General features: G+C 46.3%; 1 protein-coding gene across 3 annotated transcripts in view; it reads right to left on the bottom strand.

The window, feature by feature from the left end:
• Window positions 1-26,346, bottom strand: part of FOXN2 (forkhead box N2) — a 30,389-nt gene extending 4,043 nt beyond the window's left edge. The window contains exons 1-5 of one of the 3 annotated variants that reach the window (XM_042051647.1): window positions 26,240-26,346; window positions 14,322-14,872; window positions 7,019-7,143; window positions 3,372-3,436; window positions 268-336 (exon numbers count right to left, since the gene is read on the bottom strand). In XM_042051647.1, the coding sequence (XP_041907581.1) occupies window positions 268-336; window positions 3,372-3,436; window positions 7,019-7,143; window positions 14,322-14,858 (796 nt within the window). In that variant the 5' untranslated portion in view covers window positions 14,859-14,872; window positions 26,240-26,346. Of the gene's footprint in view, window positions 1-267; window positions 337-3,371; window positions 3,437-7,018; window positions 7,144-14,321; window positions 14,873-25,487; window positions 25,676-26,239 lie in introns of those variants that run through there. The other 2 variants (XM_042051649.1, XM_042051648.1) reach the window with 2 other exon arrangements.
• Between the last annotated feature and the right edge of the window lie 378 nt (window positions 26,347-26,724).

The following is a 26,724-nucleotide window of genomic DNA, read 5'->3' as shown; positions in this document are numbered from 1 at the left end:
AGCCAAGAAACTCTTCTTACCATCTAGCACAGAGAGGGCAGGGATAGAACTTTGCAGAAAAACATCAAAATTAACTGGGAAAAGAAAAAGAAGCCGGCTTCTAAAAAAACTCTTGCAATGCTAGCTGAAAGAATAATTAAACCAGAATTACTTCTTGACTGCTCTTACTGTTTGGAAACCAAACCATACTTGTTGCTTGAAATTTTATAGAGAAAGTATTTAGCTACTGAGTAGGGGATAAAAATGAGTAAAATGGCTTATGCTTACAGTCCAGCATCCCTTGTTGAATGGAAGTATTTAACAGCATCATTGCAGTAGCAGCATCAATATCAGATTCTGTGAAGCAGAAGCAGCAAAATGTTAGAACTCAGGTAAGCCTGACAAGATGAGGTGTCTAAAATATACAAATACATATATATATATATATACACACACACATATATATATTTGCCTGTACTGGCCTACAACAAAAAGCAGAGGTGGGGGGAATGTACAAACTCAGACAAAGCATGACCCCTGTACAGCTCAATACTGTTCCAGATCAGTCTCATACCTTAACTATGACATTCAAAGGCTGAATTCTCACATTTCACTCACTGAAGCCAAGAATCAGTGACACAATTAGACATTCAAGTGACAATGCTGTTGCTATACTTAACAAGTGCCTTTTGTTTGTACCAGTTGGGAGAGAAAGATTAGACACATGGCACAGCAAAGCACCTCAGCAGCTCCATACCCTGGCTGTGTGAATGTGCAAGGCTGGGAACAGCCGTGCCCATTAACTCAGCACTAATTCAGCACACCTCCTTCCTCCAGCAGAATTTTCCACACTAGTAAGTCAAACAGAAGAAACTGAGACTACAAGGGGGGAAAGGGCACTGAACTGCTCAGTCTAGAAAGCAGGGGGGTCTAAATAATAAATAGGCACGTAGAAAGGTTGAGGTGAACTGCGGCACTGTCAGCTGCAGTGAGAAGCACTGCTGCAAAATGCCATCCTTTGCACAGCAGATTGCTCACATTTCTGAAAGGCACCTTGAGAATAACAGGGCAAAGACTGACATCTCTAACCAGACCAGGTGAAAGGGAAAAGAAACAAGCACACCTTTCACACTCTTTTCAGGACATGTACATGCCCTTCAAAGAAGAGGAAATCCTTGGCTCACTTCTGCAATGGATGATGAACACTCCTTACACAGGACAGAAATATGTATAGAGGACTAACCAGGCAAAACAGGAGCAAAGAGACAGTGAGCCCTCACAAGAACTTGGGTGTCTGAGAGCGAAAGATCACATCTGAGGTGTAGGTAGGTATGTACATATGTATGAGCAGGGAGTGAAGAACAGGGCTGGAAGACAATGTGCTGGAAGGGACCAGCAGCAAGCAGAACGGGCTCTCAGTTCTGCTGAACTGGAACTGTGGGGGGAACTGTTAAAGTGAAACACCAGCAATATCATTTTGACGGCATTTGTTTTCCTCCCCACATTACAGGCATTAACTGTATTACTGAATTTAAGGGGAGGGTAGTACTGGGAGGGGGACTGCAGAGTTGCCAGCATGGCTTCCTTATCTTAATAATCCTCCCTAACTTCATCCATGGTCAAAGAGAAATCTGAAGAACATGACACCTTGGGAATGTTGTACCAACACGGGAAGGGGGCTGAGCTGCTGTTTCCAACACAGGTTATAAAACATACACATTTTGTTTTCCATGTCTTTCATTTTAAATCCAGCATGCTTTAGGGTTTACCCCGCTGTACTGATGTGATTTTTTTTTTCCTTCTGCTTTGGCTTTCTTTGACAGACAAAAAGGCCCTGAATTCATTGGTTATGTGCACCCAACTGACAAAAAGAAGTCAAAAAATAAAGCATGAAGAATTACTTTGCTCCACCAGTGCAATCAGCAAGTGAAACATTCCCATTCCTTACTTGCTATCTCAGACATTTTATTTTATCATCTGCTGTTGGTATATAAGCAGCACCTTGTTAAAATGACAAGCAATCGGAGGCATTAATGCAATGCAGGATTACTACCTACAGAGAATATTTCTGCACCTTAATACTCCCAAAGAAAGAGGAGAGGCACTTCTGCAGTGCATTCTTAGCTGTGCCCTGTGTCACTGATAATGTGCTTTGGCTTCACTTGTGATTGCTCTTCTCAACAGAGCAGTATTTCCCAAACTTATGCTTCTCCAGCAGAACGGCTAAGGAAGCACCTTATTCCAAGGAATTCTGTTCATCTGCACAAGAGCTGCCCTGTGGGACCCCAGGAACATGAATGGCTTGCCTCTAATGCCAGAGAAACACTGAACAGGCTCCTGCACATGCAGAAATGAAATGATACCAGATACCGTCATTATTTTAGCTCCTCTGGTGTAGCTAATTGGAAGATGCAACATCAGACTGGCAACCTCCAAACCTGTCACACCAGCAAAATCATTAGGAGGAGAGGGATTTCTTGTGTTCTCCAACAAGCCCTGAGAATCCCAGATCCATCAGCCCTGCAGCAGCCAGCCAGCCAAGGATGCTTCCCTGCCACCCAGATGCCACCCCAGAACCTCCATCTGGGTGCATGGTGATCATCACCTGTGGGCCAGGCAGCTGCATGGTCTCTAAAATGCCTTGGCTTTGCTGCCTAACCAAAGTTGCTGCTTTCTGGCCGAAAACTAAAAGCAACCTTCTCACCTCTAAGCCTACTGAGCCAGCAAAAAAAGGGAGCTGGGTGTCTGCTCAGGTGCCACTTGGGCAGGGCCTTTCACTGTCCTTCTGAAAGAGCTTTAACAACACTCCCCTGCAACACATTTGGTTAGATTCAACTCTTTAAAAATTGAGTACTGTTCACTTTTCAGCACTTAAAAACCAAAATTATCACTTTTGTCTAGGACAAGGCTTCAATATATTCAGCTTTATTAGTGAGGTGCAGGAGCTGTGCTCAACTGGCTCCTTCAAAAGAAATGCTGCAATCCCCAGCACACTTTCTAACTCCCTCTTGGTACCACAAGTTTTACACTCTAACATTTGCTACCTTTGGTTCTCAGTTCTCGGTCTCCAATAAAACTTTTACAGAATGTGCAGGTTTCAGATTAATTTTCTACTGAACTATTCATTAAGTAGGTCATACTTGGGAGTGATGCATGTGCTGACTATTTTGCTGTCAGAACAAGAGGGCCCCAATTACACCTTGAAATTCACCTTATGGATTTAAAATTAATACACGAGTAGCTGATATAATACACAAGCATTGTACTACATCTGAGATTTTTGTCATCTAGCAGACCCTTCAGAGCAGGGACAGAGACAACATCAGCTGGGCTGCAGCACCTGCTTGTGACCAAAACCAGGGGAGGAGAGTGAAAGAAAATTCAAAGTTTACCTTTCAGAGATCGGCCATGATTCTGCTGAAGGACTGAAGTCAGGTAGTGAGGGGATGACGACCTACTGAAGAAGAAATTCAACAGCTCAAAGCCAAGCCCTGATTAGGCAAATGATTTGTACAAAGTACAGCAGACACAATATTATGATCACAGAAGGGTAAAAACAAAACCAACCCTATTCACCACAGGAAGGCAAGCAATTGCTGCCCTCAGCAGAGGGCTTGACACTGATTCATAGTTTGTGTAGCACTATTTAAGCCATCACCAGCATTTGGAAAACGCCTCCAAACACACATATTTAACAAAAATCTTGCTGGCAAGAGGTATTGGCTTACACATTTATATTTGTGCCTAGAGGATTTTAAACAAAGATATGTATTTTTTAGTACATAAAACCCACATGTGAGCAAAACATTAGCTCATACAGGGATGCTCAGAGGACAGGTAAGGACCAGCAGTGTTAATTTGCTTTTCCAAACAGTGGTGGGGAATTAACAAAAACAAAAAGTAATAGGCAAAAATAAAAGAAACCAACAACAAACCAAGACACCTGCTGATTTTAAAGTTATCTGAAGCTCAACTGTTGTGGTGATGCTATCCAGGGTGGTTTTTCATAATCAGACCAGCTTTGCACCTGACAAAATATCCCTAAATCCCTCACAAAATAAAGGGCAAGTTAAAGCTTTCACATGTTTTTTTCTCTGCTACACACCCAGCCCTAATTATTCAGTTTATTATAAATATATTAGCGAGCAGTTAGAAGTGACTCCAACAAAAATAGTACACACTATTAAAATTGCATGAAATACAGCAGTGTGCGTCTTTTATAGTGCTGCTGGAACAATCTAAAGGGTGATGACAGAATTTTCAAGCCCAACCTGCAAGAGAAACCTCAGCTAAACGGGAGGAATGTGCAAAACTAGGGTTCACTGTCTGGTATCTTTTCTCGTAGCAGCCATGGAGCGCAAAGGGAACAGATCCAAAAATGGGTGGGGGAAAAGAAAATTAAAATAAAAGGAAAGCAATGGTCCAACCCAAAATGGCTGGCTTTGCAGCCCACAGATCCATTGTACAAAGAGATGCTAAACATCTTCATCCTTTTGTCTAAGCTCGGATCCTTCAAAAATCATGTCCACATAGAGCTCCCCCAGAGCAAATTAATGCCTGGTGTTGATTAAGACAAGCCATGCATAAGGTATCTGCAAGATGAGGGCTGTGGCTCTCCCCAGGGCTGTAATTCATGTAGCACTAGAACCAGAATGCAGCCAGGGGCTTCACAATGACTTGTTGAACAAGCTGTGCAGAAATAAGATGCATCAGGGATGCCAATCATCTATGATAATAAAAATTTCAGTGTCACTAGACACAGATTACAGTTTTGGAAAGCTTCTGCTCCAAGTAACAGCTTAAATTTTATTTTAAAATCATGCTGAATGATAGGCATACTCCCCACAAACACACTGTAAAACAATCATGAACACCAGCCTTCCCACAGAAAAATTCAGAGACTGTCACAGCTGAATTCTAGGATCACTCTGTGGATAAATTTGGACAGTACTTCCAGCCTCTCTCCAGCTGTACCTCCAAGCTTCCTCTCTCTGTACAACAAGGCAGATCCTTGGGGGCCCTTCTCCAAAATTAGGCCAGAATTTAAATCAAATCCAAGCATGGAAGGAGGGGTGGGGGGTGGAAATCTGTTTTTCTGTGGGTGATGGAAAGTCACATAAATGTTTTTTATTATTGAAGGAAAATAAACCAGCTTTCATTAGGGAGCAGTTTGGTATCTTAATATGTTGTTTCTTATTTTCTTGTACTCATAAATACAAGCACTGCAAAACCCTTCCCGTGTTGAAGTCGGTGGGAATTTTGCCATGTGGCTTCATTAGATCCAGGATTTCCTTGTAATTGTTGGCAAGTATGACTAGTCCTCCAGTAAAGGAAAAAAAACAGTTACCAAAAACAACAGCTTCAAATTAAAATCCTGATCTTCCAAGTACTTCAGCATGCAGATGAAAAGTCTCCTTCCTTACACCTAAGTTCAGTATGTTGCATTTATCCAAGCTAAGTAAACCACACTTAACACAACTTCAGCTGGACTAATCTTGGAGACCCTGGAGATTTTAAAAGCTTAACTGGTCACGGCTGTGAACACCCTGCCCTAGGCTGAGTCTGTCTCGATCCTCTGCACCTCTGGCAGACCAGACAATGTCCAGAGGTCCCTTCCCATCTGTATCATTCTCTACATTTTGAACTCTGGCTGTACTAACACAGAGTATTAAAGCTTTCAAGGATCAAACCTTCACTTGAGCTGTACCCAAAACCAGAAGTTCATACCCCTACACAGAGACATTAAAGCCTGTAAAAGCATTATCCTCTAGAGCCCAGTTAGTCGTTTCAATAATCTTTACTCCCTTAAACCCCAAGAAATACTGCCAGTCATCTCATACTTTCCAATCTGACTATTTCTTAATACTTAAATGTTTCAGGGTTATTTTAGTAATGCTCCCAATTCCAACAGAAAGCTGGAAAACAGGATACTTCTGCCTGGCTTGTTCCATCCCAGGATGCCCCTGGGTTGGAGAGAGACCAGAGACAACTGGTTTTATCTTGTGGGTTACAAGTCACACGGGACAAGCCCATGCCACAAAAAACCCTTCAGCCCCCGAGGCTTGCACAGGGGTGCCAGCTCCCAGAGTCAGTGTGCTGTTGGACCCTGAGAAACATCTGCTCAGAGATATCAGTCTTACATTCTGCTCCAGGAACCCCAGTTCCTCCTGCTTGTTAAGAAAACTCCCTGCAGTAAGGTTAAGGCATAGGGCAATGTACAGACACCTTAATTACCTCTTATCTCATCCAAATTCTTTCCTGAACTAGACAAACCAGCCACATGCCTCCCTCAGAACGGGGCTCACCCAACGTGCTCCTCTGCTTTCTGTCCCCCTGCCTCCACAGGCTGACCCAGCTACTGCTCCTCTTCCTCTACTCAGGACACACGAGGTTGACTTCAAATTCTCCAGAATCTATTGCCCAATCTTAAAACTGTGTTGGTAAGGAAGACCTGGTTTCAGAAGTCTTGCATGCCCCACCTCAGAGAGCTTTTATGGCAAAGGCTGTCTTTTCCATCCCTGCTGCAAAATGCTCTAAAACAGCCACAGAGAAAAACAACCCTGTCCGAGCAGCCTCTCTCAGCACTTCAGACTGTGGAAAAGTTGGTTGTTTTTCACAACAGCACAGAATAGATACATTTCATATCCAGACATGTGACATCCAGGAGAAGACACCCACCTCCTCCAAAGAGCAGGGTCAGGTACCACCCTAGGCCAGTCCTGATAGACTGTGCTTGAAAGAGGATTTTGTTCCAGTTCCTAGGACTGCTTGCCCTCTTGGAGAAATTGGGCTCTCCAGAAAGCAGCCAGCACACCCCTGACCTTCTTTTAAACTCTCCCACAGTTAACAGGAGACACACCCCAGATGTGCTGTCTGAGAAGCCTGAGCTCACTGCATCTCCCCACCTCATCCAGCTGGTCTCACCTAAGGCCCACTCAAATTCTGCTCTCAGGTGGCAGCAGATAACAGCACTTCAACACCCTCTGCTACCTGGAGCAACATAACCACATGTCCTGCTTGGATGAGAACATTCACCTACCTGGGTGGCGACGCCGGTGGAGTATAAAATGCAAGTGCTGAGGAAAAAGGCTGTTTTTTCAGTGCTTGGACAAGATTAGGTTTATATTTTGGGTCAACACACCACAACGACCCTTTTCCATTCACCTGCAACAAAGAAACACAGCAAATTAGAAAATCCAGGACCAGGTTGTTACAGTCCTTTCGAATTTAATACCCCCCAAGTTGCAGCACAGTGCAGTGACTGCACGTAGGCATGCACCACTGCACAGCTGATGCACCACATCTGCACACAATTCCATCGCCTGCATGGAAAGTTGATGCTCCCAAAATTGAGAAAATGGTCCCCAAACTCTCATTATACACTATGGAAGCACCCATCTTGCAGGTTGGGATAGCACCTCCAAAACCCCTTCTGTAAAGCCCCATTTCCATTTGTCCTCCACATGCTGTAAACCTTATTTTAACACTCGTTAAACAGAGCTGTGAATTTAGGGATCTGCCCAGGCACCAGCAAACTGATCAGCAATCTTTTCTTTAACATGTTTCTAGGTAAGAAACCAAAGCACCTTTCCCTTTGTTTAGATATAGACCCATACTCATTTAACTTCACATCACCCTGGAAAAGGATCTTGCTCAATGCCCAGCTACAAAATGGATTAGTCCCACTTTTCCAAAATCTGAAAACCTAATGAATGTGGTTTTGATGCACCTAACAATGTAAGCACCCCTGCGCTAGTCATTCTTGATACTAAATTTGGTATGTTGAAACTTAAGCAAGATAAAGAACCTCTTGCTCCTCTCAAAGGTTTCTTCACAAATTTACTAAAAAAGAACCTATTTTTTTGAGCCTGCCAGTTCTTGCAACTTAAAGAAAAAAATTAAATAGGAAAGTAAAATACAATTCTATAATCACTGACCTGACAGATCAGCTAAAAGCTCTGCACACAGAGCCAGATTTTTTTGGGAAAACAGATGCTACAGAAATGGAAATGTACATGGCTGAAGGATGGGGCAGCTGTACACCTGAACAGTAAAATCCTTCTAAAGGGTTTTTGGGGCTAAATATCAGAGCAGAAACCCAACCTTCATGGAGAAGCTCCCGGGAGCCCACAGTAGCCAGCTGGCCTCCTCCTGCCAGTATTGGGGCAGTAATTCCAATTTATGGATGGATGCTCCTTGTCTTACTCCAGATGAAAAGGACTTACAAAGCATGCAAGTCAGTGGTTCTATTTAAGTCACAGGGGCTTTCTGAGAAGAGGAAATACCTTGCTATCAATAGAGAAAAATCAAGCCACGGAGAGCCCCAGCTGAGAAAAAGATGCAGCTCTGCAACTGTAGCTGAAGCCACTGCCTTTAACAAAGATCTCTCAGCTGCTGCATCTCTCCAAGCTTTTTTTTTTTAACCTGATTGTTATAAACATATATTATAGTATTGGCTTCTCGCAAAGTGTTAAGGTAGATATAATGTTAGAAATGCTTTTTGCTGTGTGGATGTAGTTTTCTCTCGTTTTAGCAAGAATGTTAGCAAGTGTGAGCAAGTAAGATAACCTCCAAACGAGCAGAGGATGAGGCCCAAGGAGCTGCTAATCAACACTTTGTCCAGAGAACAAAAGGGCCCAAAGGCTGCTCTGCCCGGAGAACGGGCGGCCAGGAGGGTCCGAGAGCCGCTATCACCGCTCTGCCGGGGGGCAAAGAGGCCCAAAGCTGCAATCAGCCCTGACTGTCTGGAGAATTAAGAGATCCACCCTACCATCGACTCTTACCGAGCGGGCCCAACCCCAAGAATCAAAAGAAATAAAACCACAAGGCAGAAGACTACGAATGCTCTAAAAAGGCAGAACCAAGGAGTGGCCGTGCAGAACAGCTCCTGGAAAAGTTTTAATATTAATAGAGAACAGACAGTAAAAATGGTATGAAAAGGACTCACCTCGAGCATCAGGTGTGCTCTTGGTAGAGCGCCAAGGCACCCGGCCGTTATCCCTTTGCTTTATTTTATGTGTCTCTTATTGTCTTTGTATTAAACTCTTTAAATTCTAACAGGAGAGTGAACCTCGTTTTTCACACTGATCTTCCTCATACTCATCTTTTCATGCTAAAACTGAGCACGGCCTGTAAGATACTCATCAAGAATCTTACTGTTAATTAATAAACAGCCATGGTGGCAGGCAGAATGATTTAGCCACCTGGGTACTAACAGGGAGCATCCTCCCAACTGGCTCTATCCGCCATCTCAGTGACAGACTTACACCCTGATCCTTTTCCTGCACCTCTCCCAGACCCCCTTCCTCAGCACCCCAATCATGCCCAACTGGCTTTTTTTTGTCCTTCCCTTTCATAGTTTTGAGGCTATTACCCCCAGGGAGCAGCAGGAACTCCCCTGATCAGCAAACGACTGCTCCACGCTGTGTTATCTGCTACTTTATCTGGTACTTCAGGTGAGCACTTCATGCCTCATTCAGTTCAGCTGCTGGGGGTTAGTTTCCCTCTTTCATCTTCCCAGCAAGGTACTTACTCCGCCAATTTGCTGCCCTGACAACATAACACAAGGATTCTGGGTGGGTATTGCAACAGCAAGCTGAACCCGGGCACACCCTGAAGCCATCCAGATACTGACAGATCCAATGCAACAGGCAGTAAACAGGGTGACTTCTTCTTTGGGTCACGAGTAATGTGAAACCACACTTCCACCCACCTTGGGAGATACTAAAAGTAGACGCTGATCAAAAGAGATTATGTTTGCTTGCACCCTCTGCTTAGCAAAGCCAGGCGGTAGAAGTCCAGCCCAGGTCTGAAATTAAGTGTCATGAGTTAGGGGAAAGCCTGCCACAGCTGGAGCTGGAAATGCCCCAGAACCAATATCCAGCTTTAAAACAAGCCGGAACAGACTGTGCCATTTCTCCCAGCAAGGACTAATTCAGGACACTCTAAAATGCTAAACGGCCTTTGGAGGTTAGTATTTCACATTAACAGTGAGGCAAGTGTTGGAATGAAATGTAGGTGTAACTTTTACTGAAGATCTTAGAGAAAAATCCCTCCAGAGTCAGTGAAAAGAGGCAACCAGGCTCTTCTTACTCTGCAGCTCAAACAGGGGCATTCATATGGTTCTGAGATTAGTTTTCAGTCTATCATCTTTTCTGCACCTTTCTAATGCTTCTAATTTGACTTGCAGGATTTTATCTAGGCAAGAATAAAGGAAGGGAAATAATTCCTATGTTTTGAAATATTGGAGCTATTTTGTAAAAGACAGTAAGTTTCCAGCCCCCCGTGTTTCAGGGCTGGATTACAGAAATGCAGGTTGGAAATGGAATGCCTTCCATGATCCAGCCTTATCCTTTACCACCACCCCACTACAGTCCCCCACCAGCCCGGTGAGTAAAGTCCAAGGAGCAACCAAACCAGAGCCACTTGGCTAGTGCTGGTGGCTCAGGCTCACTGCAGACACACGTCCCCGTGCTGCAGAGAGCTGTCCATCAGCTTCAGACCTGGGCAGCAGTCCTGGCTTCATCAGGTATGGACAGTGCTCACCACGGCGAACCACCGGAAAATACTGTCTGTGTCGAAGGAGGTATATAAATATTCACCAAAAGGTTTACCAGATAAAAGGCACATCCATGCAACCAGGGGCCTGCCAAATTGATGTTTCACGTGGATGCTGATCCTGCCTCCTCACAGCTCTTCTCCTCAGTATCAATTAACAAATAATCCCCAATGCCATAATTGTAAAAACAAGTCTAGCAAAGAGCAGGGAAACTCTTCATGGCTTTCAGCCCCAAACTCCTTTTCACTTGAGGTCCTCCTGTGCTATAGAGCACATGCTGCTCCTTCAAAAAAACGCAATGTCACCGTGTAGGCACCTCTTTCACCAACACCAAGGCAGCACGACAGTGCTTAAGATGCAAAGAGCATTAGCTGCATCTTCTGAGGATCACTGACTCACAATCACACCTCCACATCTCCAGAGGCACCAGGGCCACAGCACAAACACTGGAAAGCAAGCAGGTGTCCCTGGGACTGCTCCAGCATCACCCTCTTGCTGTTCATCACCACTATAACCAGAGACCCACTGGAAATCTCATCTGCCTGGCTGACTGCAGACATGTCCTTGACTGCAGCTCTAACAAGAAAGGGTATTTCAGCTCATGGGTCTGTCACCTGGGATAAACCTTGACACACCACTCAGACAGAGCAGCAGTGTGCTATGTGCACACAGAGCAAGCAATGGGATTTTAGCAGAGATGTGATGATATCCATACATCCTGACTCCACGGCATGAGAAGTTCCTCCTCTCGACCGCAATGGCATGAGGCATCTCAAGGCACTTACTTTCCTTTCAGCACCACTCATTAAAGGAAAACCACAACATACAATTTTTTACAATGGTCCAAGCAAGGACAGTCTTCCCCTAATCTCTGTTGGATGCTGTCCTAGACCCCTGACCCCCTGCAGCCTGCAGGTATTTAGTTGGCTGATGTAAATAGACACACAAACAGAACAATCAGCCACAGCTGTGACCATCCAGAGCTACATCTGCAACATGATGGGGCACAGCCCGGTGGAAAGAGCTCTGCAGAAAAAGGGAGTTGGTGCTGAGGGGTCAGCTGTTTGTGCCTTGGATGTTCTGCTCAGATCTGCTCCAGCAGGGTCTTGTGGACAATGCCCAGAGCCATGAGGGCACAATAGGCATGCTCCTGCAGCAACTCTTCCAGGTCAGCACCAGCCAAAATGAGTCCAGTGCAAGAGTCCTGAAACTGCCCTGCCAGCTCAGGGGGCTAACTGGGGAAAAATCAGATTTCCTTCAATGTGCACTCCCAATCCAAAACAAAGTATCAGCATTATGGCAAAGGTGAAGACAGACTCTTCCTTCTTTTGCTGCTAGACCTCCAAGAGATGATTTCACAGCTGACAGCCAGGAGCAATAGCCAGGGAGGTGTCAGAGAGCAGCCTGCCCTGGGATGCAGAGGCACAGACCATCCATCCCCTAAAGTCAGATATTTAGATTCTTCCAACACAAGATCCCAGATTCATTTGAAAGGCTTTAAAACCCTTCTTACCCTGACATTACCAAATAAACCATGCTCCTCTGATACAACGTGCCATGGATCTTTCTGCTTCCACAAGCACTTGGCATGGAAGAAAAGTTGTTTGCGTGCTCCCTTTGAAGTACAAAATGCCATTAACAAAGAAAAAAATGGAAAAAAATACAAAATTATCTTGCCCTTTCAGGGAAGCACCCAGAGACATGGCTAACACATGGTTACATGCAACAGGATCAGCAAAATGAGCTTGTGAGCAACTGCTGCTTGCTCCAAGTGACACCTGAGGAGCTCATCCAAAGGGGTCTGCAGCATTTCCATCACCTGCCAGATCAACTCCCATGGAGTCTAGGCATGCTGCTGCATGCCACAGACTTCTTTTGCAGGAAGAATTTGGAGCAGTACCCTCATCTGGTCCTTTTCTAAGCGGGGCAGAGGGTAAAGATTTAACTGCTGTTTGTTGGAAATGAGGAAGCTTCAGCAAGGTTTCAGGAGGGACTTTTTTGGTTGGTTTTTTTTTTTTTAAGTGCAGTTTCTGTTCTTTAGATTTAGAGAGCTGTGCAGTTTCTGGAGCCCTGGGAAACCACTGACAGAGCACATCAGCATCACCTTGCTGGTAGCAGTGGGAGATAGCCTGCATTTTGCTCTTCCTGCTAGAGATGTCACATTGAGCAGCAAGCCATCCTCTGAGCCCAGCAATACTCATGGAGATGGCAGGGTAAGCAGGGGACCAGGCAGTCTCAAGCTCCTGCCACCCAAACATCAAGACAACAGGTTTGAGCAGTAACTCCTAACCCATGAGGCTGGAAACAGCAGAGCATTAAAGGGCAGATCCACAGACAGAAGGAACTCATACCAATTTAGATTTCCCTTTCCTGCCCTAATTTTTCTGAAACTCATGTCACCCTCCTTGGACAGAGCCACCCAGGCCTGTAACAGCACTTTTGTCACCTGCAGCAGCATGTGGTCCCTGCTCAGATCCAGTCCTCCACACAGGGACAGCTTGAGCATCTCAGTTACCCCATTATAGCACCTGGGGCCACATTAGGAGCCCGTCCTAACACTCTGCAGAACTCAGCAACGGGGTAGTTATTGGACTTGTCACATTGCAATACAAAGTCACTTTTTTTTCAGGGCAAAGCTGCTGCTTGTGAAAACAACACCCTAACAATTTAATGCAAAAGCAGGGATATTGAGAAGCAGTGGTGTTCAGTCCTATCAGTACAAGGCAGTCCTCCCCAGTGCCCACTCAGCTCCAGGACCCCTCTCTACAGTGCGAGGCTGTCAAGCACGCCAAGCATTGCAGGCATTTCTGATAACAAGCCTGCTACCACCGAGTCTGACCTCCAAGCACAGGACTTGTTTGTTGACTTTCAGTATGTGGCTTGTTAGTTTATTTAAGTCACAGCCAGCTCTTTGAGGAATAAGATGGGAAATGAGAGAGGGAGGAAGAAAGTCAGTAGGAAAATCATACAAATCAGAAGAAAGAACTTGTACAGAAAAGAGTATCCTTGACTTTAAGAAGTGTCTGCACCACACAGAGACACACATCTTACAACAGATGTTAAAGCATTACAGTCCATTAAATGCAGGAATTAATATGGTTATTGGAAAGCTAGAGCTGTGCTAAGTGTAACAGGAGAGCACAAGTGGAAGAGGCAATTTAATATTTGAGAAAGCTGTTGGACTGAGGAACACTCAGCCACATACATCCAGTGTGCCCACAAGCAAGGGCACCTTGCAGAGGACCACATCTGCACCCAGAGGGGCAACATCCCTGCTAGCCAAGCAGGGAAGCTGGTTGCCATCCCACAGTCTCTTCTGCTTGCCAGTGCAATTGTAGCCATGGCTGTGCTGGAAAAGCAGGAAAGGAGCAACATACCCCAGAATTTCAGCACTGAAAAACAGAGAAAGCACTTGTTTAAGCTTCATCAGGAAGAAATCCTAGGAGGGTTATCTGAAATTTCAGGCTGGTTATTGCAGGCTAACAACACTATAAGTAAATGGAAACAGAGTACTTTGCAATTGCATGTGTGCCAGATTTAAAAAGGATGCACCACAGCTGGGTGTACCCAAGTCAACAATAAATAACAAAACCCAGTGACTTTTGCCATCCTGCGATTTCTCAGAAGCAGCACTTCCAAACCACCTCCATCTGCAAGTAAAGTGTTAAGAGGACATGGCGGGGAGAAAAAAACCCCAGACAAAACATCCTTAAGAACAACAGAACCTTCTCCATTTCTCCCTGAATTTCAAACTTGCTCCACCCTCCCTCCTGCCAGGTCTCACCTTGCCATGGCTTTTCTCCACCTTTCGGAAACACTTGTTCAAGGAGAGGTTGTGTCGGACCGAGTTCTTCCAACCGGTGGGGGCCGTGGCAAAGTAGGGGAAGCGGTCCAGGATCCAGCTGTAGATTTCTTTGACTGGCAAGCTCTTGTTGGGGGACTGCTCAATCGCCATGTAAATGAGAAGGCTGAAAGAGTAAGGGGGTTTGGAAGTGGAGGATTTTTTCTCAGGGTTCTGGTAGCAGGATGGTGAGAAGGATGGCACACTGTCACCCTCGATGTCGTACAAGGGGCTAACAATTGGAAGGCCCTCGCTGCCAAGGCTGAAGTTTGTTAGCAGGTTAGTACTTTCGTGCAGCCAGTTCAAATTTGTGAGCTCATCATCTGCTGAATCTCTGTCCACCACGGTGGCCTTCGGCTTGCCGGCGTCGCCCGCGTCGGGCAGGCTGCCCATCCCATGGCACTGCCGTAGTCCTGCAGCTTTTTCTGCTCCGGGCGTTTCAGCTTTCTTATCCGGAGTCATTCCAGTGACTGGACCCATTTAGCTTGATTGGTCTGCAACAAAGGAGATGGTCAGAAATCACTGCAAACCAGCACAATCACATCCAGCAGGAGCCCACCAAACCCAAGTGTGGGGCTGCACCATCCCCATGCAGCGCGCGGACACTGAAGCCACCGGTGAGAGGCAGGGTCCAACAGGAGCCTCCCGGTAATCTCCTGAGTACGTGTTAACTCCCCTTGGTTTATAAGCAGAGCTTATGGGAAGCACTTCGAAACTGCTGTATCTATCCAGAAACACCAATTCAGACACAGAAATAATAGCTATTTGGATGCCAACATTTGAAACCTGGAAAAGACCTTAACAGGTAGGATCTCATCCTTTCAGCTCCCACATTAACTCTTAAGTTACTCATTATACTGTAAACTGACCCTGTTGAGAAGTGTTTGCCTTTGGTGTCCAAAGAGTGAAAAAGGAATTGCAAAACTTAAATCAGCATAAAGTCTATTTGTGGTCTCAGTGCAAATGAATTCTTTAAAACCCCCTGCAAGTCACAGTCACTCCCAAGTGCTGCTGCCTGTTTCTACCAGGCGAAGATCTGGCCAGCCTATCAGTTCATCAGCTGGGTCCCACAGCGCCGCCTGGGTCCAAAAGATCCTTTTCCCCTCCTGCAAGGGCTTGCTGCCCAAACCTAGGCTTCCCTGCAGAGCAGAGGGTGCTGGGACCAGCTCTCAAGAGGAAGGGACCAGCCACTGGGGTGGCAGCTCAGACCTGGTGCAGGAATAATGGCTGACCATTTAAGATTTTAAAAAACCTCAAAAACAACAAAACTCTAAAAACCTAACCATAAAATTATTATCTATAAAAAACTGCCACCCAGAATGCACAATCCAACAGGCTACCCATGCTTTAGAGGCATTACACCAACAAAAACAATCTTGCTTGTTGAGTTTTAAAAGGGGTCTTCTAGCAAACTATATTATGGGAACAGCTGGGTTTTTTCCTGCTGATGTGAACATGTTAGAGCTTCTCTGCACCCACAGCTTTGGCCAACACAGCTGAAGTACAGAGCAACAAAACCACTGTACAGATGCAGGGTGTGTACACGCACACACACACGTACACTATAGACATAAGACACTCCAACTATGGATATAGTTTACTAGCAAAGCTGATGTGTCTATTAACTGTAAAAAGATCCAACGCAACAACCAAACAAAAACCCAAACCCCCAATCCAGTTCCCTGTCCCTGTAAGTGCTGTCATTCTGGTTTCATCCTCCAGCTCCCAGTGCCAGAGCTCAAGACAAGGACAGTTTCCATATCACATCTCACCAGACAGCTCGACGCGGTTACTGGATGTTTTCTTTCACCAGCCTGCAGTAAACACTTGTCTCCTTGCACTTGCATCTTCTCCTACAAAGTGTCCACTGCCTGGCTGTGCCACCCCCAGACCCAATGGCTCTAACCTGGCAGCCTCACCATGTCCATGGCAGTACACTGCCCAGCCTCCTTATTTTGGAGAAGGGGAACAAGACGTGCAATGGAGGAACGACACGGTGACACAGAAAGGCAACAGGATGATCCATTTTATGCTCCCCAGTCCTGCCAGCCCCTGCCTGGTGGCAGGCAGTCATGAGGTGCAGAATTTGTGCCTACCCCAGGAAACACACCATGTTTCTCACCAGCAATTTTTTGCCCCTCTCTTCATCTGCTCATACACTCATGCACCAGCTATTGCAAAGCTGTGTTGACAACAGCACCTGCACTTATGCTTACCAGCAGCAGCACTGGAAAACATCCATAAATTTTTTATTTTCTGTTTCTTATTTCTATTAAGTGCAGGGACGGGTATGATTAACTACCAGCTCAGTCAGTATTAAAAAAAAGAAAAAAATTAAAGCAAAGCGAGCTGCTCAAATCGCTGGTCAAAAATAGCTTTGCTCTCCCTACAATTTACTTCTCCCCCAAGGCACCAGAGCAGATTTATATTGGCAGTCAGCGATGGCTGGCTTTAAACACAGCCATATATACATATGCTCATGTCACTTCTTCAATCCTTTCTTAAATTAAAAAAAAAACAAACAAAGAGCTAGTGATAAAATTTGTACAGTGAGACAAACCCCAAGTCTGCTGCAATGCAAGCTGCTCTGTTCTGCTTATAATGATTAACTTTGCCCCCTTGTTCAGCACCTCTTTAGGCAGCTACATGGGAGCTTACACCTCCCAGCCGTGTTTTGGTAATTGTAGCTCTGGGTTCATGTTGCACGAAATCTCCCTTTACAAATCTTCCGTCAGCATGGCAGATCGAGAACATGCACGTGCTCACACACACATGCAAGTCTGAGGTCACTGTATTCATTTCTTAGGGGAAAGGGGGCAATAAAGTCTGTTTTCAACACAAAAATGGCCTGGGCAGGCTCAATCCTCTCAAAAATATAAGGGAAAAAATGTAACAACTTATTAAGCTGGCACTTATAATCAGGTAGACTTTGTGGTGTCAATGCACTATTTGTTTGCATGCTACTACGTTTTGGCAGAGACTCATTAGCATAATTAATGCCCTACTTGAAAATAAAAATTATTTGCAGGTAATATACTTACAGTAAATAATATAGGTTGGTGCCATGTTTCTCTTAGTAGATGCATTACAAAAAGCCACACATCTCATTACCTTCTTATCCCAGTTCACCACCTCACATATCTTCTACATGAACACATCAGAAATTAATTTTTTTTTCTAGAAAGGTATAAAGGCCATTATTAGACTATTATCAACTAATAAATAAGAAAAAATAAAATCACAGGAGCGACACCAGTGCCACTGGAGCATATCTGAAGGCACAAAAGTGGTCAGCTTGTGTGCTCTCCAGAACCCCTCTTCATTCACAGACCCTTAACGACATCCAAAATCCATAACTTTTTCTCCATGTGTGCTTTGATTGCCTATAAGCAGGCACGACTGTGAGAACAGAGCTTCCAAGCTGTCATTTTCAAGGTTACCTGTTCCAATATTTGAGGTTTAATATTTTACATAAGGGTCATGGGATTCACCAAAGTCATCTTTGCTGTAAGCTGGCAGGGTTTTGTGCTCAGGGATGACCCAGAAGAAAAACCATAGTAAGAGCAAGGAGAGCAACTGTGAGAAGGAAAGAACACAGAAGCAGCTCTCCAGTGCAGATGTTTTGATAATTCCCATGGGGACAGTATCAGCCCTGCAAGCAGAGACACAAGGCAACCTCCAACCAGGCAAATGCAAAAATAATATGCTTTAAGCACACCTCTGAAAAACATGGAAGAGTTTTTGCTCTGCCCATGTGCTTTACCTTACCAATGAGTACAGTGACACAGCACACTGCTGTTCACTGGTATTAACACTTCCAACTGGAAGCAGAGCCTCATGCATCCAAATCATAAGGAACTCAAGCATCTACCTCCTTCAAAAGAAAGGCCAACCAAAACATTTACCCCTCAAAGTATCACAATGGAGGTGCGCATCATTTTGCATAGTAATTACAGACAGACAGAGGACTATGATTCCAGGGTAGGAAGATTAAAAGGCTGCCAAGACAACTGAGGTTGCTCAAATAAAAGTTAGGATGCATCAGAAAAGAGGTGAGAGAGACAACTTCTTCCAGCAGTCTGATTTTTGGCATCACATGAAAGCCAGGAGCAGACCTCCCTGCTAATTCATGCCAGTCCAGCACCCCAAGACTTGCTCTTCCACAGCACTCATGACCCAAGCAGCAGAGCCCAAGTCCGAAGGGGCTGATTAACGCTGCAGGTGTGTGAAGGCAGCAGTCAGGTCCAGAGAAGCACAAACAGATCAGAGGAGACTCTGTGTCTCAAGACGAGGTAATGTTTTTTGCAGGCTTCTCTCAAACTCACTGGAGAGCTAAGTTTGGGAAAGGTTATGAGCACTGAAAGGTCCTCAGCCTAGCAGAGCACAGCTGGGTTAAACCAGGTTTGCATATCCCCACATACATCCCCAGCTATGAGTGAATTTTGATGGAAGACCTTGAGCACCACTACGTTCTGCCACAGGAGCAAATGCTTTGATGTGTGAGCATTTAATGAAGACGAAGTTGCTTTAATGAAGGCCAGCCATTTAACAAAACTGGAAGTCCACTTGGGATATCCTCAGGCAAGCAGGGAAGCACATTTATTTTGCAGCATCCCTTCTTGGAAGAAGTCTCAGCTCCAGCAGAATCCAGGCCCAAAGGACAAAGCTGTGGCAGATGCCACCACCAAAGGTGACCTCCTCCAAACTCAGCAGCATTGCAGGTGTAAGTGTACAGGTATCATTTTAGTACTGTGCCCACCACGCTTGGACTCACTGACCCGGCAAGAAAGAATTCAGCCTTTTTGTCAGAAGATGCCACAGCCTTGTCCATGCCAAGTTAGCATGAGAACAGAGCTGCTGTTGCTGCTTGATCCTTCTTTACAGTGGCATCAGATGAAAGGTGCCCTTTTGGCACCTGCACAGCATCAGTGCCCCAGGTTAGGGCAACCTTCTCCACAATTAAATGTACCTCTTTATTTCTGCAGGACCAGCCAAGCAACTAGGTCACCTCTGCTAATAGTGGGAAGACCAGGAGCCTGCCAACAGCGTTTTAAAACCTGCCAACAGGTTTAAAAAATAATAATAAAAAAAAATCTTACCATGCATTGCCCAAGTCTGAGGAGTCAAACATAATTTTAATCCTGGGAAAGAGATTTTCGGCCACATCACAGTTAGATTAATGACAGCAGCTCTGCACCCACTCTCTCCACAACAAGCTCAGGGTGAGCAGCCTTAAAGCACTGTGTGCTTTACACACAACTTCTGTCCTGACACAAACAGGCTCTGTAAGAGTACTTAAGATGATTGGTACGTGCTTTTGCATGCAAACAACTACACCAACAGCAAACTCCTCTATTGATTTTTCATATTCCCTTGCATCTACAAGAAGCATAAGGGCTTGTCCTGACTTAAATACATCAATGTGGGTTGTCAAAACAGCCCAAGAATTACACAAATAAACGACTGTCACTGCTCACCTACCCAAGCTGGGGATAAACTTCCAAGTCATTGTGCACACAGCACTGGACCAGCTACAAGTTTTTGCACGTTGGAGGGAAGAGCAACAAAAAAATAAAAATATCCTGGCACAACTGATGAAAACCCATCAATAAAAAGCACCCATCAGCCTGACCAGGAGCACTAAAAGGACAACACCAAACCATTTTGGCGCCTACTAACTCAACCTTTCCCCTCACACACCTCCTTTGTCTCGGGCTGCCCATGCCCTGCACACCTCACACCCCTGCTCGAGGTCAGCTGAGATCCTCCCCTGCAGCCCTGAGAAAAGCCTATATTTGATTATAACACTATATGATGTCATGTATCCAAGACAACTAAAGGCATTACAGTCTTCCGAGGATAAAACCACCTCTCAGCCATAGATTTCAGCAAGCTGGGACCCAGTATCTGTGGAAGACATGAACCCCTGGGTGACAAAGGACATCCAGAGATACTCCCTGGGGCAGCACCTACAGGCCCTTCCCGCTCCTCCTGGCTTGCAAAGCAGGGGAAAATTAAAAATAATGGTTTAAAAAAAACATTCAAAAAGCACTTACCGGCTTCTCAAATCCAGCCTGAAAATAAAACCATCAAACCAAAGGACTGGACAAGCCATAAGCTCAGGGACTTCATTTGAACCTTGGCGTTGGTGGGCTCAAAGGGGAAGAGAGGTTTCCCAGGGATTTACAAAAATACTTCCAAGCCTCTCTCATGTCAGTGTTCTCCCACACCCTGTGATATAATTAAAGGCAGGGTAGGGAAAAAAAATTAATGAAAACCAATTCAAAGGTACCATATTAAGGAAAGTTAAGAAATCCTGCAAAAGGGAAGGGATTAAATAAACCCTTATCATAGCCCAGGAAAGGGCTGGGAGCAAGAGGAAGATTTCATCTTAACTTTTTTTATACAAGTTTGCGCTTTTTTTTATTAAATACACATATATACACACACATAACTGGGTTTATGTTTGAAACAAATATCTGAAAGGAAAACGATACGTGAACTCAGACATGCCCTGACCTCAATCCAGACCCTGTACACAGCCTAGAGCCTCTGGGACATTTATTTCAGTGCTGTTTTCAGAGACTTTGCAAACGTGAAGCCTTTCCAAAGGCTGCAGTCACTGTTGGACCTGGTTCCCTGCGCCTCAGATTTAAAACATGCACATGAAAACAGTCTAACAGAGAAATTAGGATATGAAAATAATGAAAAAAAAACCCAAACAAGCAGTGAAATCTAAACTATTAAAAAAACCCTTTGCTGTCAAAAAAAGGGGAGGGGAGGGAAATAAGTGCTTTCAAGAAAAATACTTTACAGCCAATAGTAGCTTTTCAAGAGATGCTTATGGATCATTTTCCTTAAATTCAATACGCTGCTTGCTAAGTGGACTAAAATGCAAAAAAAAAAAAAGTAAACCACTGATATGTTCACAAGTGAGCTAATACCTTTGAGCAAATGACTTGCAAAATAGTTCTGATGCTAATTCCCTTTCCAGGGTAACCCTTCCGTGTGTTTCTCCACCATCCTCTTGAAACAGAAGTGAACAAAGCTACATTTCAGCTGGTGTCAGTACCAATTTACCAACGCTAGAAAACATAAAGCTATCTTTTCCATACAGCTTTTCTGCCTTTAAAGTACCAAAACTCCCGATCTCCAGAGGAAAACCAACAATTTGAAGCTTCACCCCAAGTGACTCTTCTGCAAGATTTACACGGAAAGCACCAGTGGAGCCGTATCACAAAACCACATTACCAGTACAACCTTGTCACTGCAAAGCTGTCCCCAGTTCCTGCTTCCCAGCTCCAGTTCCCACAGTTTTCCTCCAGAGCCAGGGGAAGGCAAAGCAATGCTCTTCACTGTGCTGACCTCCCTGGCCAACTTGTTTTTAATTTTATTCTACCAACGTTGAACTTGGCTTTCTGTTTAAATAAACAAGCAAACAAAAAACCCTCCTACTTTTGACTACTTGACATCCCTAAATCAAACCAAACTGGCTGGTAACAGACCTGAGGATGAGGGATGAGTGGCTGCTGCTTAGCAGCAAGCCTCCCAGCTCCCACTCCTTCAGCTCTACTTCATGAAAGTTTTCCAAGCACCAAGCTCTCCCCATATCCAGTACTCGGCTTTTAAGCAACTTGTACTTGCCCCAAATCTGAGCACAACAAAATCCAGTGACACCGCTGAAGAGAAAGCAAGCACAGGACCACACTTAAACTGGGAAACTAAAAGTAGCGACAAACTGCAAGTTAGGAATGCACTGAAAATAACCTGAGAGAAGAAACGAAGACTGAGTGTGCAGAAGAGTAGGGGTGGGAGGTGATGCCTGCAGTAGTCAGTTTAATGGAGTTCCTAACATTCCCTAACCTTTGAGGAAAAAGTACGGAGCGCTAAGTCTAGTCTGAACATAATGGGAAAAAATTTTGAATGCACTAGGCAAAAAAAAGATCAAAATCCACATCATTGACTTTCAGTGTAAGTATTCCTATCTGCACGAATTCCAGGCTTCTCTTAAAGGCTCCTGGTGCCCCTGAGCAACTACTCAGTAAAACGGGTATTCCTGCCCCAAACACAGCAGCCGTGTTTCCCAGCTGCTGACCATACAGGCCAGCACTGAGCACTCAGCAGCAGTCTCCCAACCAGGAGTGACCCAACCCTTGTGTTTCCCTGGCCATAATGTTTTACAGGGAGCAGGCAGAGTACCACGGGTCATAAAGATGCTGGCCGGCATCAGGCAGCACTTCTTCCATTCCATGTAATTTATTACCCAAGCACAGTGAGCTGTCTCTTCTTGCTGAGCTAAACTGTATTTTGGAAGCACCGTCGAACATCACTGTGTGCTTTTACCCAGCATGGTGAGGATGAGATGGAGAGCTCACCATCAGCCAGCACCATCACCAAATCAGCAGGTGTAACGTGACAGGGAACAAACACACACCATCCCACATAAAGATCCAGCCAGGAAAAAAGTGAAGCACCATCTCATGGTTTTCTTGGGTCTTCTCTGGGAGCCAAGGCGGCTGCTGGATCTGTACAGGGACACCCCACATGCAGCCACAGGGACAGGGTTTGCAGCCTGCAAGCGAGCACTTGTCGAGAGCAGAGCCGGGTGCTGCCGTGAGTCACCCCGAGCCGCCACAGCAGCGACGAGGAGCAGGAAGTTGCCCAACACCATTTCAGTTGTGGAGCGGCAACACACACACACACTGGGACGAGGCACTCGCTGCCTCCATCTACTTCCCTCAGGAAAAGCCACCATCAGGGCAGTGGCACCCTATAGATGAGCTTACACAGAATGCACTCATTTGCTGGGAGGGGAGGAACCGCAACTGCCGCGGCAAGAAAACTCAAGGAGCCAAAGTGAATAACCCAGAAGTTGCACCTCTGCTCAGAGGTAGTGAGCATTCATCCAGGCTACTGACAGCCATTTACTTACGGGGACTAGAGCTGCTTTTCATCCATTTGCAGCCAGGCAAGGAAAGCTGTGTTTCACACAGCTTTTTTTGCACCACAGTAGTGCAGTAAGACTACCCCAAGGCAGGGAACAGCACCAAGAGATGCATGGCAGAGGTGGCTGTGGGCACTGTCACTCCTCCCAACACCCATCCTTTCTGCCACCTCGCTGGCTATAATCCCTCTGTGCAGCTCCTTCTGATAAGGTATCACAAACCTGCACATGGAAAAAGTCTTCTGAGTGCCAGGGGTACTTCCTCTCGTAAATATCAGCTCTTTTTAACCCCAACAATGAGTAGGCAAGGAGAGACGGCAGGGCAGGAAAGTGGAATTACAACCCCAGTGAAATTAACATGAAAACTTCTGCTGCTGTTATGGGAACCAACAGTTCTGCACCGGAACTGCACGGTTTAAACTATATCCTTACACAGTATCTTTAGATGCCAAACTTTCTCATTCACCAGAAGAGTTTGCTTTTGCTCAACATGTCAGGTTTTCAAGTCTGTTGCACTGAATGGACAGAGCCCATGGTTAATAAAGACGGCAGAAATCAGCCTGACGTGTCCCTAAGCCTCTGTCTTCTTTCCAAGGCACTCCACTTACTTGCCAGGGAGTACTTCTCGTTCAGCAGGATCATTACACATCCCTCTATCTGCTCCATTACTTACTGGACTGGCACGTCCTGACATAGAGAGTTGCTGGCAATGCTGCTGCCTTCAGTCCTGAGCTCTCTAGAGGACACTGAAAGGCTCCTCAAGCAGAAATTCTGTGTGGGCTGGAGCTGTTGAGGCAGCACACTCCTTGGTTGGTGTCCCTTTTAGACAAAAAATATCTTACTTCTGGGCTGAAAAATCCCTGAGGAGCTTCCACAGCACAGCCCCAGCAGCAGCACCCAAAGCAGGTCACAACTTCATCCTCTGGTCTAGACACTGCCAACAAAGACATCAACCAAGTTTTATTCCAGCAAGGTCCCTGAGAGTGCTCAGAAACACATGCCTGGATCGATACATGGCCAGTGTCTCCACCTCCCTTCAGGACCTGCAGGGCAGCCAATGCAGCATCTCCACCACAGGTAAACAAGTGTAAACACCGTGTACAGCAGCACTGCTCAGTTTATGGGCACATCTGATAGCAAAAAAGAAAAAATACTAAAAGCACAGAAAAGTCCTATACTTATTTCAGGCAAGTCAAACGTACAAAGCAAGAATCCCCATCTCCTCTCTGTTTCTATAGAAGTTAAGTGGCACAGCTGGACACAAGAGAGCCCCCAGCAGAAGCTGATCTGCTGCAGCAGCACGCGGCTGAGGTCAGAGATACACACGCCCGGGCACCCGGCTAAGTTCACCAGCTCAAGCCATGTGCTGCACTAATTGCTGCTACAGAGCTTTCAGTTCAGACTTGAGTCCAACTACCTTCCGCAGAGCTTGGGAAATGTGAGTTGGCACCTGCCAAGAAAAAAAAACCAGCAACCTTCAAACTAGTTCAAGTTTCCCAACATAAGATAATGCCAGCTTAATTTTTCTTGCATAGATGTAGCATCACACCAGACTTTAAGAAGGGGAAAAAAAACCCAATCCAAGAAACACAACAGAAGTTAAATGATTCACATGTCAATATATTACAACCCAACTATTACTAAATCCATCTAAACGAAAGCCCACTGATAACAAGATTTGGAGAGCGTGCGTGTGCGCATATATATGTATATATACACATACATACATGGTAAATTATATATAAAGTTAACTTGATTTCATAGATTAGACACAAAGCTAATCAAACTGCTTTCTCAGCACTTAAGTCCACTATAATGCAGCATGTTTAACTTCACAGTTAGCATACAGCACCCATCCACAGGCAGGCACTATGGCGGGAACATGAGTTTACTGGGTCCTCTTCAACGTTACCCTTTATTTTATTTCTTTGTTCTTTTTACTCTTTGTTTGGGCCTTGTCATAATCCAAACCCTTACCAACAAAAGCCAGTTTCTGCTCCCACAGAACCTGAGCACCAAGCACGCCGGTGTGTCCAAGCGGGAGTAAGGCAGAAAGGCAGCGGGATGCTGCTCCGCTGCCGCCACCAACTCATCGCCCAACTTCACCAAAAAACCCCGGAAAAGATGGAAAACTCCGAAGGGCCACGTGCAGATCCTAGCCTCACCTCGAGCACTTCGCCAGCCGTTTCCTGGATTTAACCCCAAAACGCGGGAACGCCGGAGCGCGTCTCCCACACTGCCCCCACCTCGGCAAGCCACAGACGCTCTGCACATCCCCGGGGGCTTCCCGCCGGTTCAGGGACAACGGGGCGCGGTGCAACAACGCCGAAAGCGTCTTTATTTCATCAAATGAAGCGCCTGAGTTTGATGGGGGTGACCCGGAGGCGAGGGGCACGTCGGGGCCGCGCTCTCGGGTCCCGGCCCCGGGTTGGCCCCGTCTTCCATCATCCCAGCTGGAAGCGCGCAAGAAGCGCGGGTTTGTCCTGCCGGAGGAGCGGGTGAAGGGGGAGGGGGTCACCCGAGTGAGCCCCGCGGGCGGGCGGGTGGAAGCTCCGCGGAGCCGCGCCGGGAGGAGGAGGAGCTGCGGGTGCACGGCCCCGCGGGGAGGGGGTGCGTGGGGACCCCCCCTTCCCACGCATCGCCACCGAGAGCGGCTGAAGAGGAAGCGCCGCCTCCGCGCGTTGTCCCCACGCGGGGAATGAGGAGACACCGGTCACACCGCCCCCCCCTCCCCGGCACCGGCGGGACCCGCCGCCACACTCCCGGCGCTTTCCCCTTCCCCCACGAAACCCTCCCGGAGCGTCAAAAACAAAAAGAACTCCCCCCCCAAACCCACGAAAAAGCCGAAAGCTAAACAAAAAAAAGGCGTGGGGGCAGCCCAAGCAGGCGTGGGGCCGCGGGCGCGGGCGGCACTCACCGCGGTCATGAAGCCGTGCGGCCGGCGGCGGACACAATATGGCAGCGGGGGGATGTGTCAGGGAGCAGCTGCTCCCTGCGCAGCGGCGGCGGCACCGCCCTCCCGCTCCCCATGGCAACCGCGAGCAGGCACGGCCCCCCGCCGCCGCCGCCGCCTCCTTCCCGACCGCCTCCCCTCGCTCCCGCCCGCCCCCGGCGCCGGCACCGCCTCTGGCAGCGCCGCTGCCGCTGCGCGCCCGCTGGGGCCGTGCGGGCTGTGAGCGGCTCCGCGTCCCGCCCCGAGCGTCCGCGCCGCCTCGGAAAAGTTTCCCTATCCCCCCAGAAATAGCACAATTTCAACATTTTAAAAATTTAGAAATAGAAATACATAAGCCCCCCGTGTAGTTTCACTTCCCTTTCCTCACCTTCTTTATATATATATGTATTTTTTTTTCCTTTTCTTTTTTCTGTCCTCTCAACAGAAAGGAAGCCACAGTTGTGTTTGCC

The sequence above is a fragment of the Corvus kubaryi genome, unplaced genomic scaffold, assembly GCF_017639235.1.
Source record: "Corvus kubaryi isolate FWS band 111438036 unplaced genomic scaffold, C.kubaryi_AGA036_p1.0 76, whole genome shotgun sequence".
In the NCBI taxonomy this organism is placed as follows: domain Eukaryota; kingdom Metazoa; phylum Chordata; class Aves; order Passeriformes; family Corvidae; genus Corvus; species Corvus kubaryi.
The sequence above is the reverse complement of the archived record's forward strand: the minus strand, read 5'-3'. Positions and strand labels throughout refer to the sequence as shown.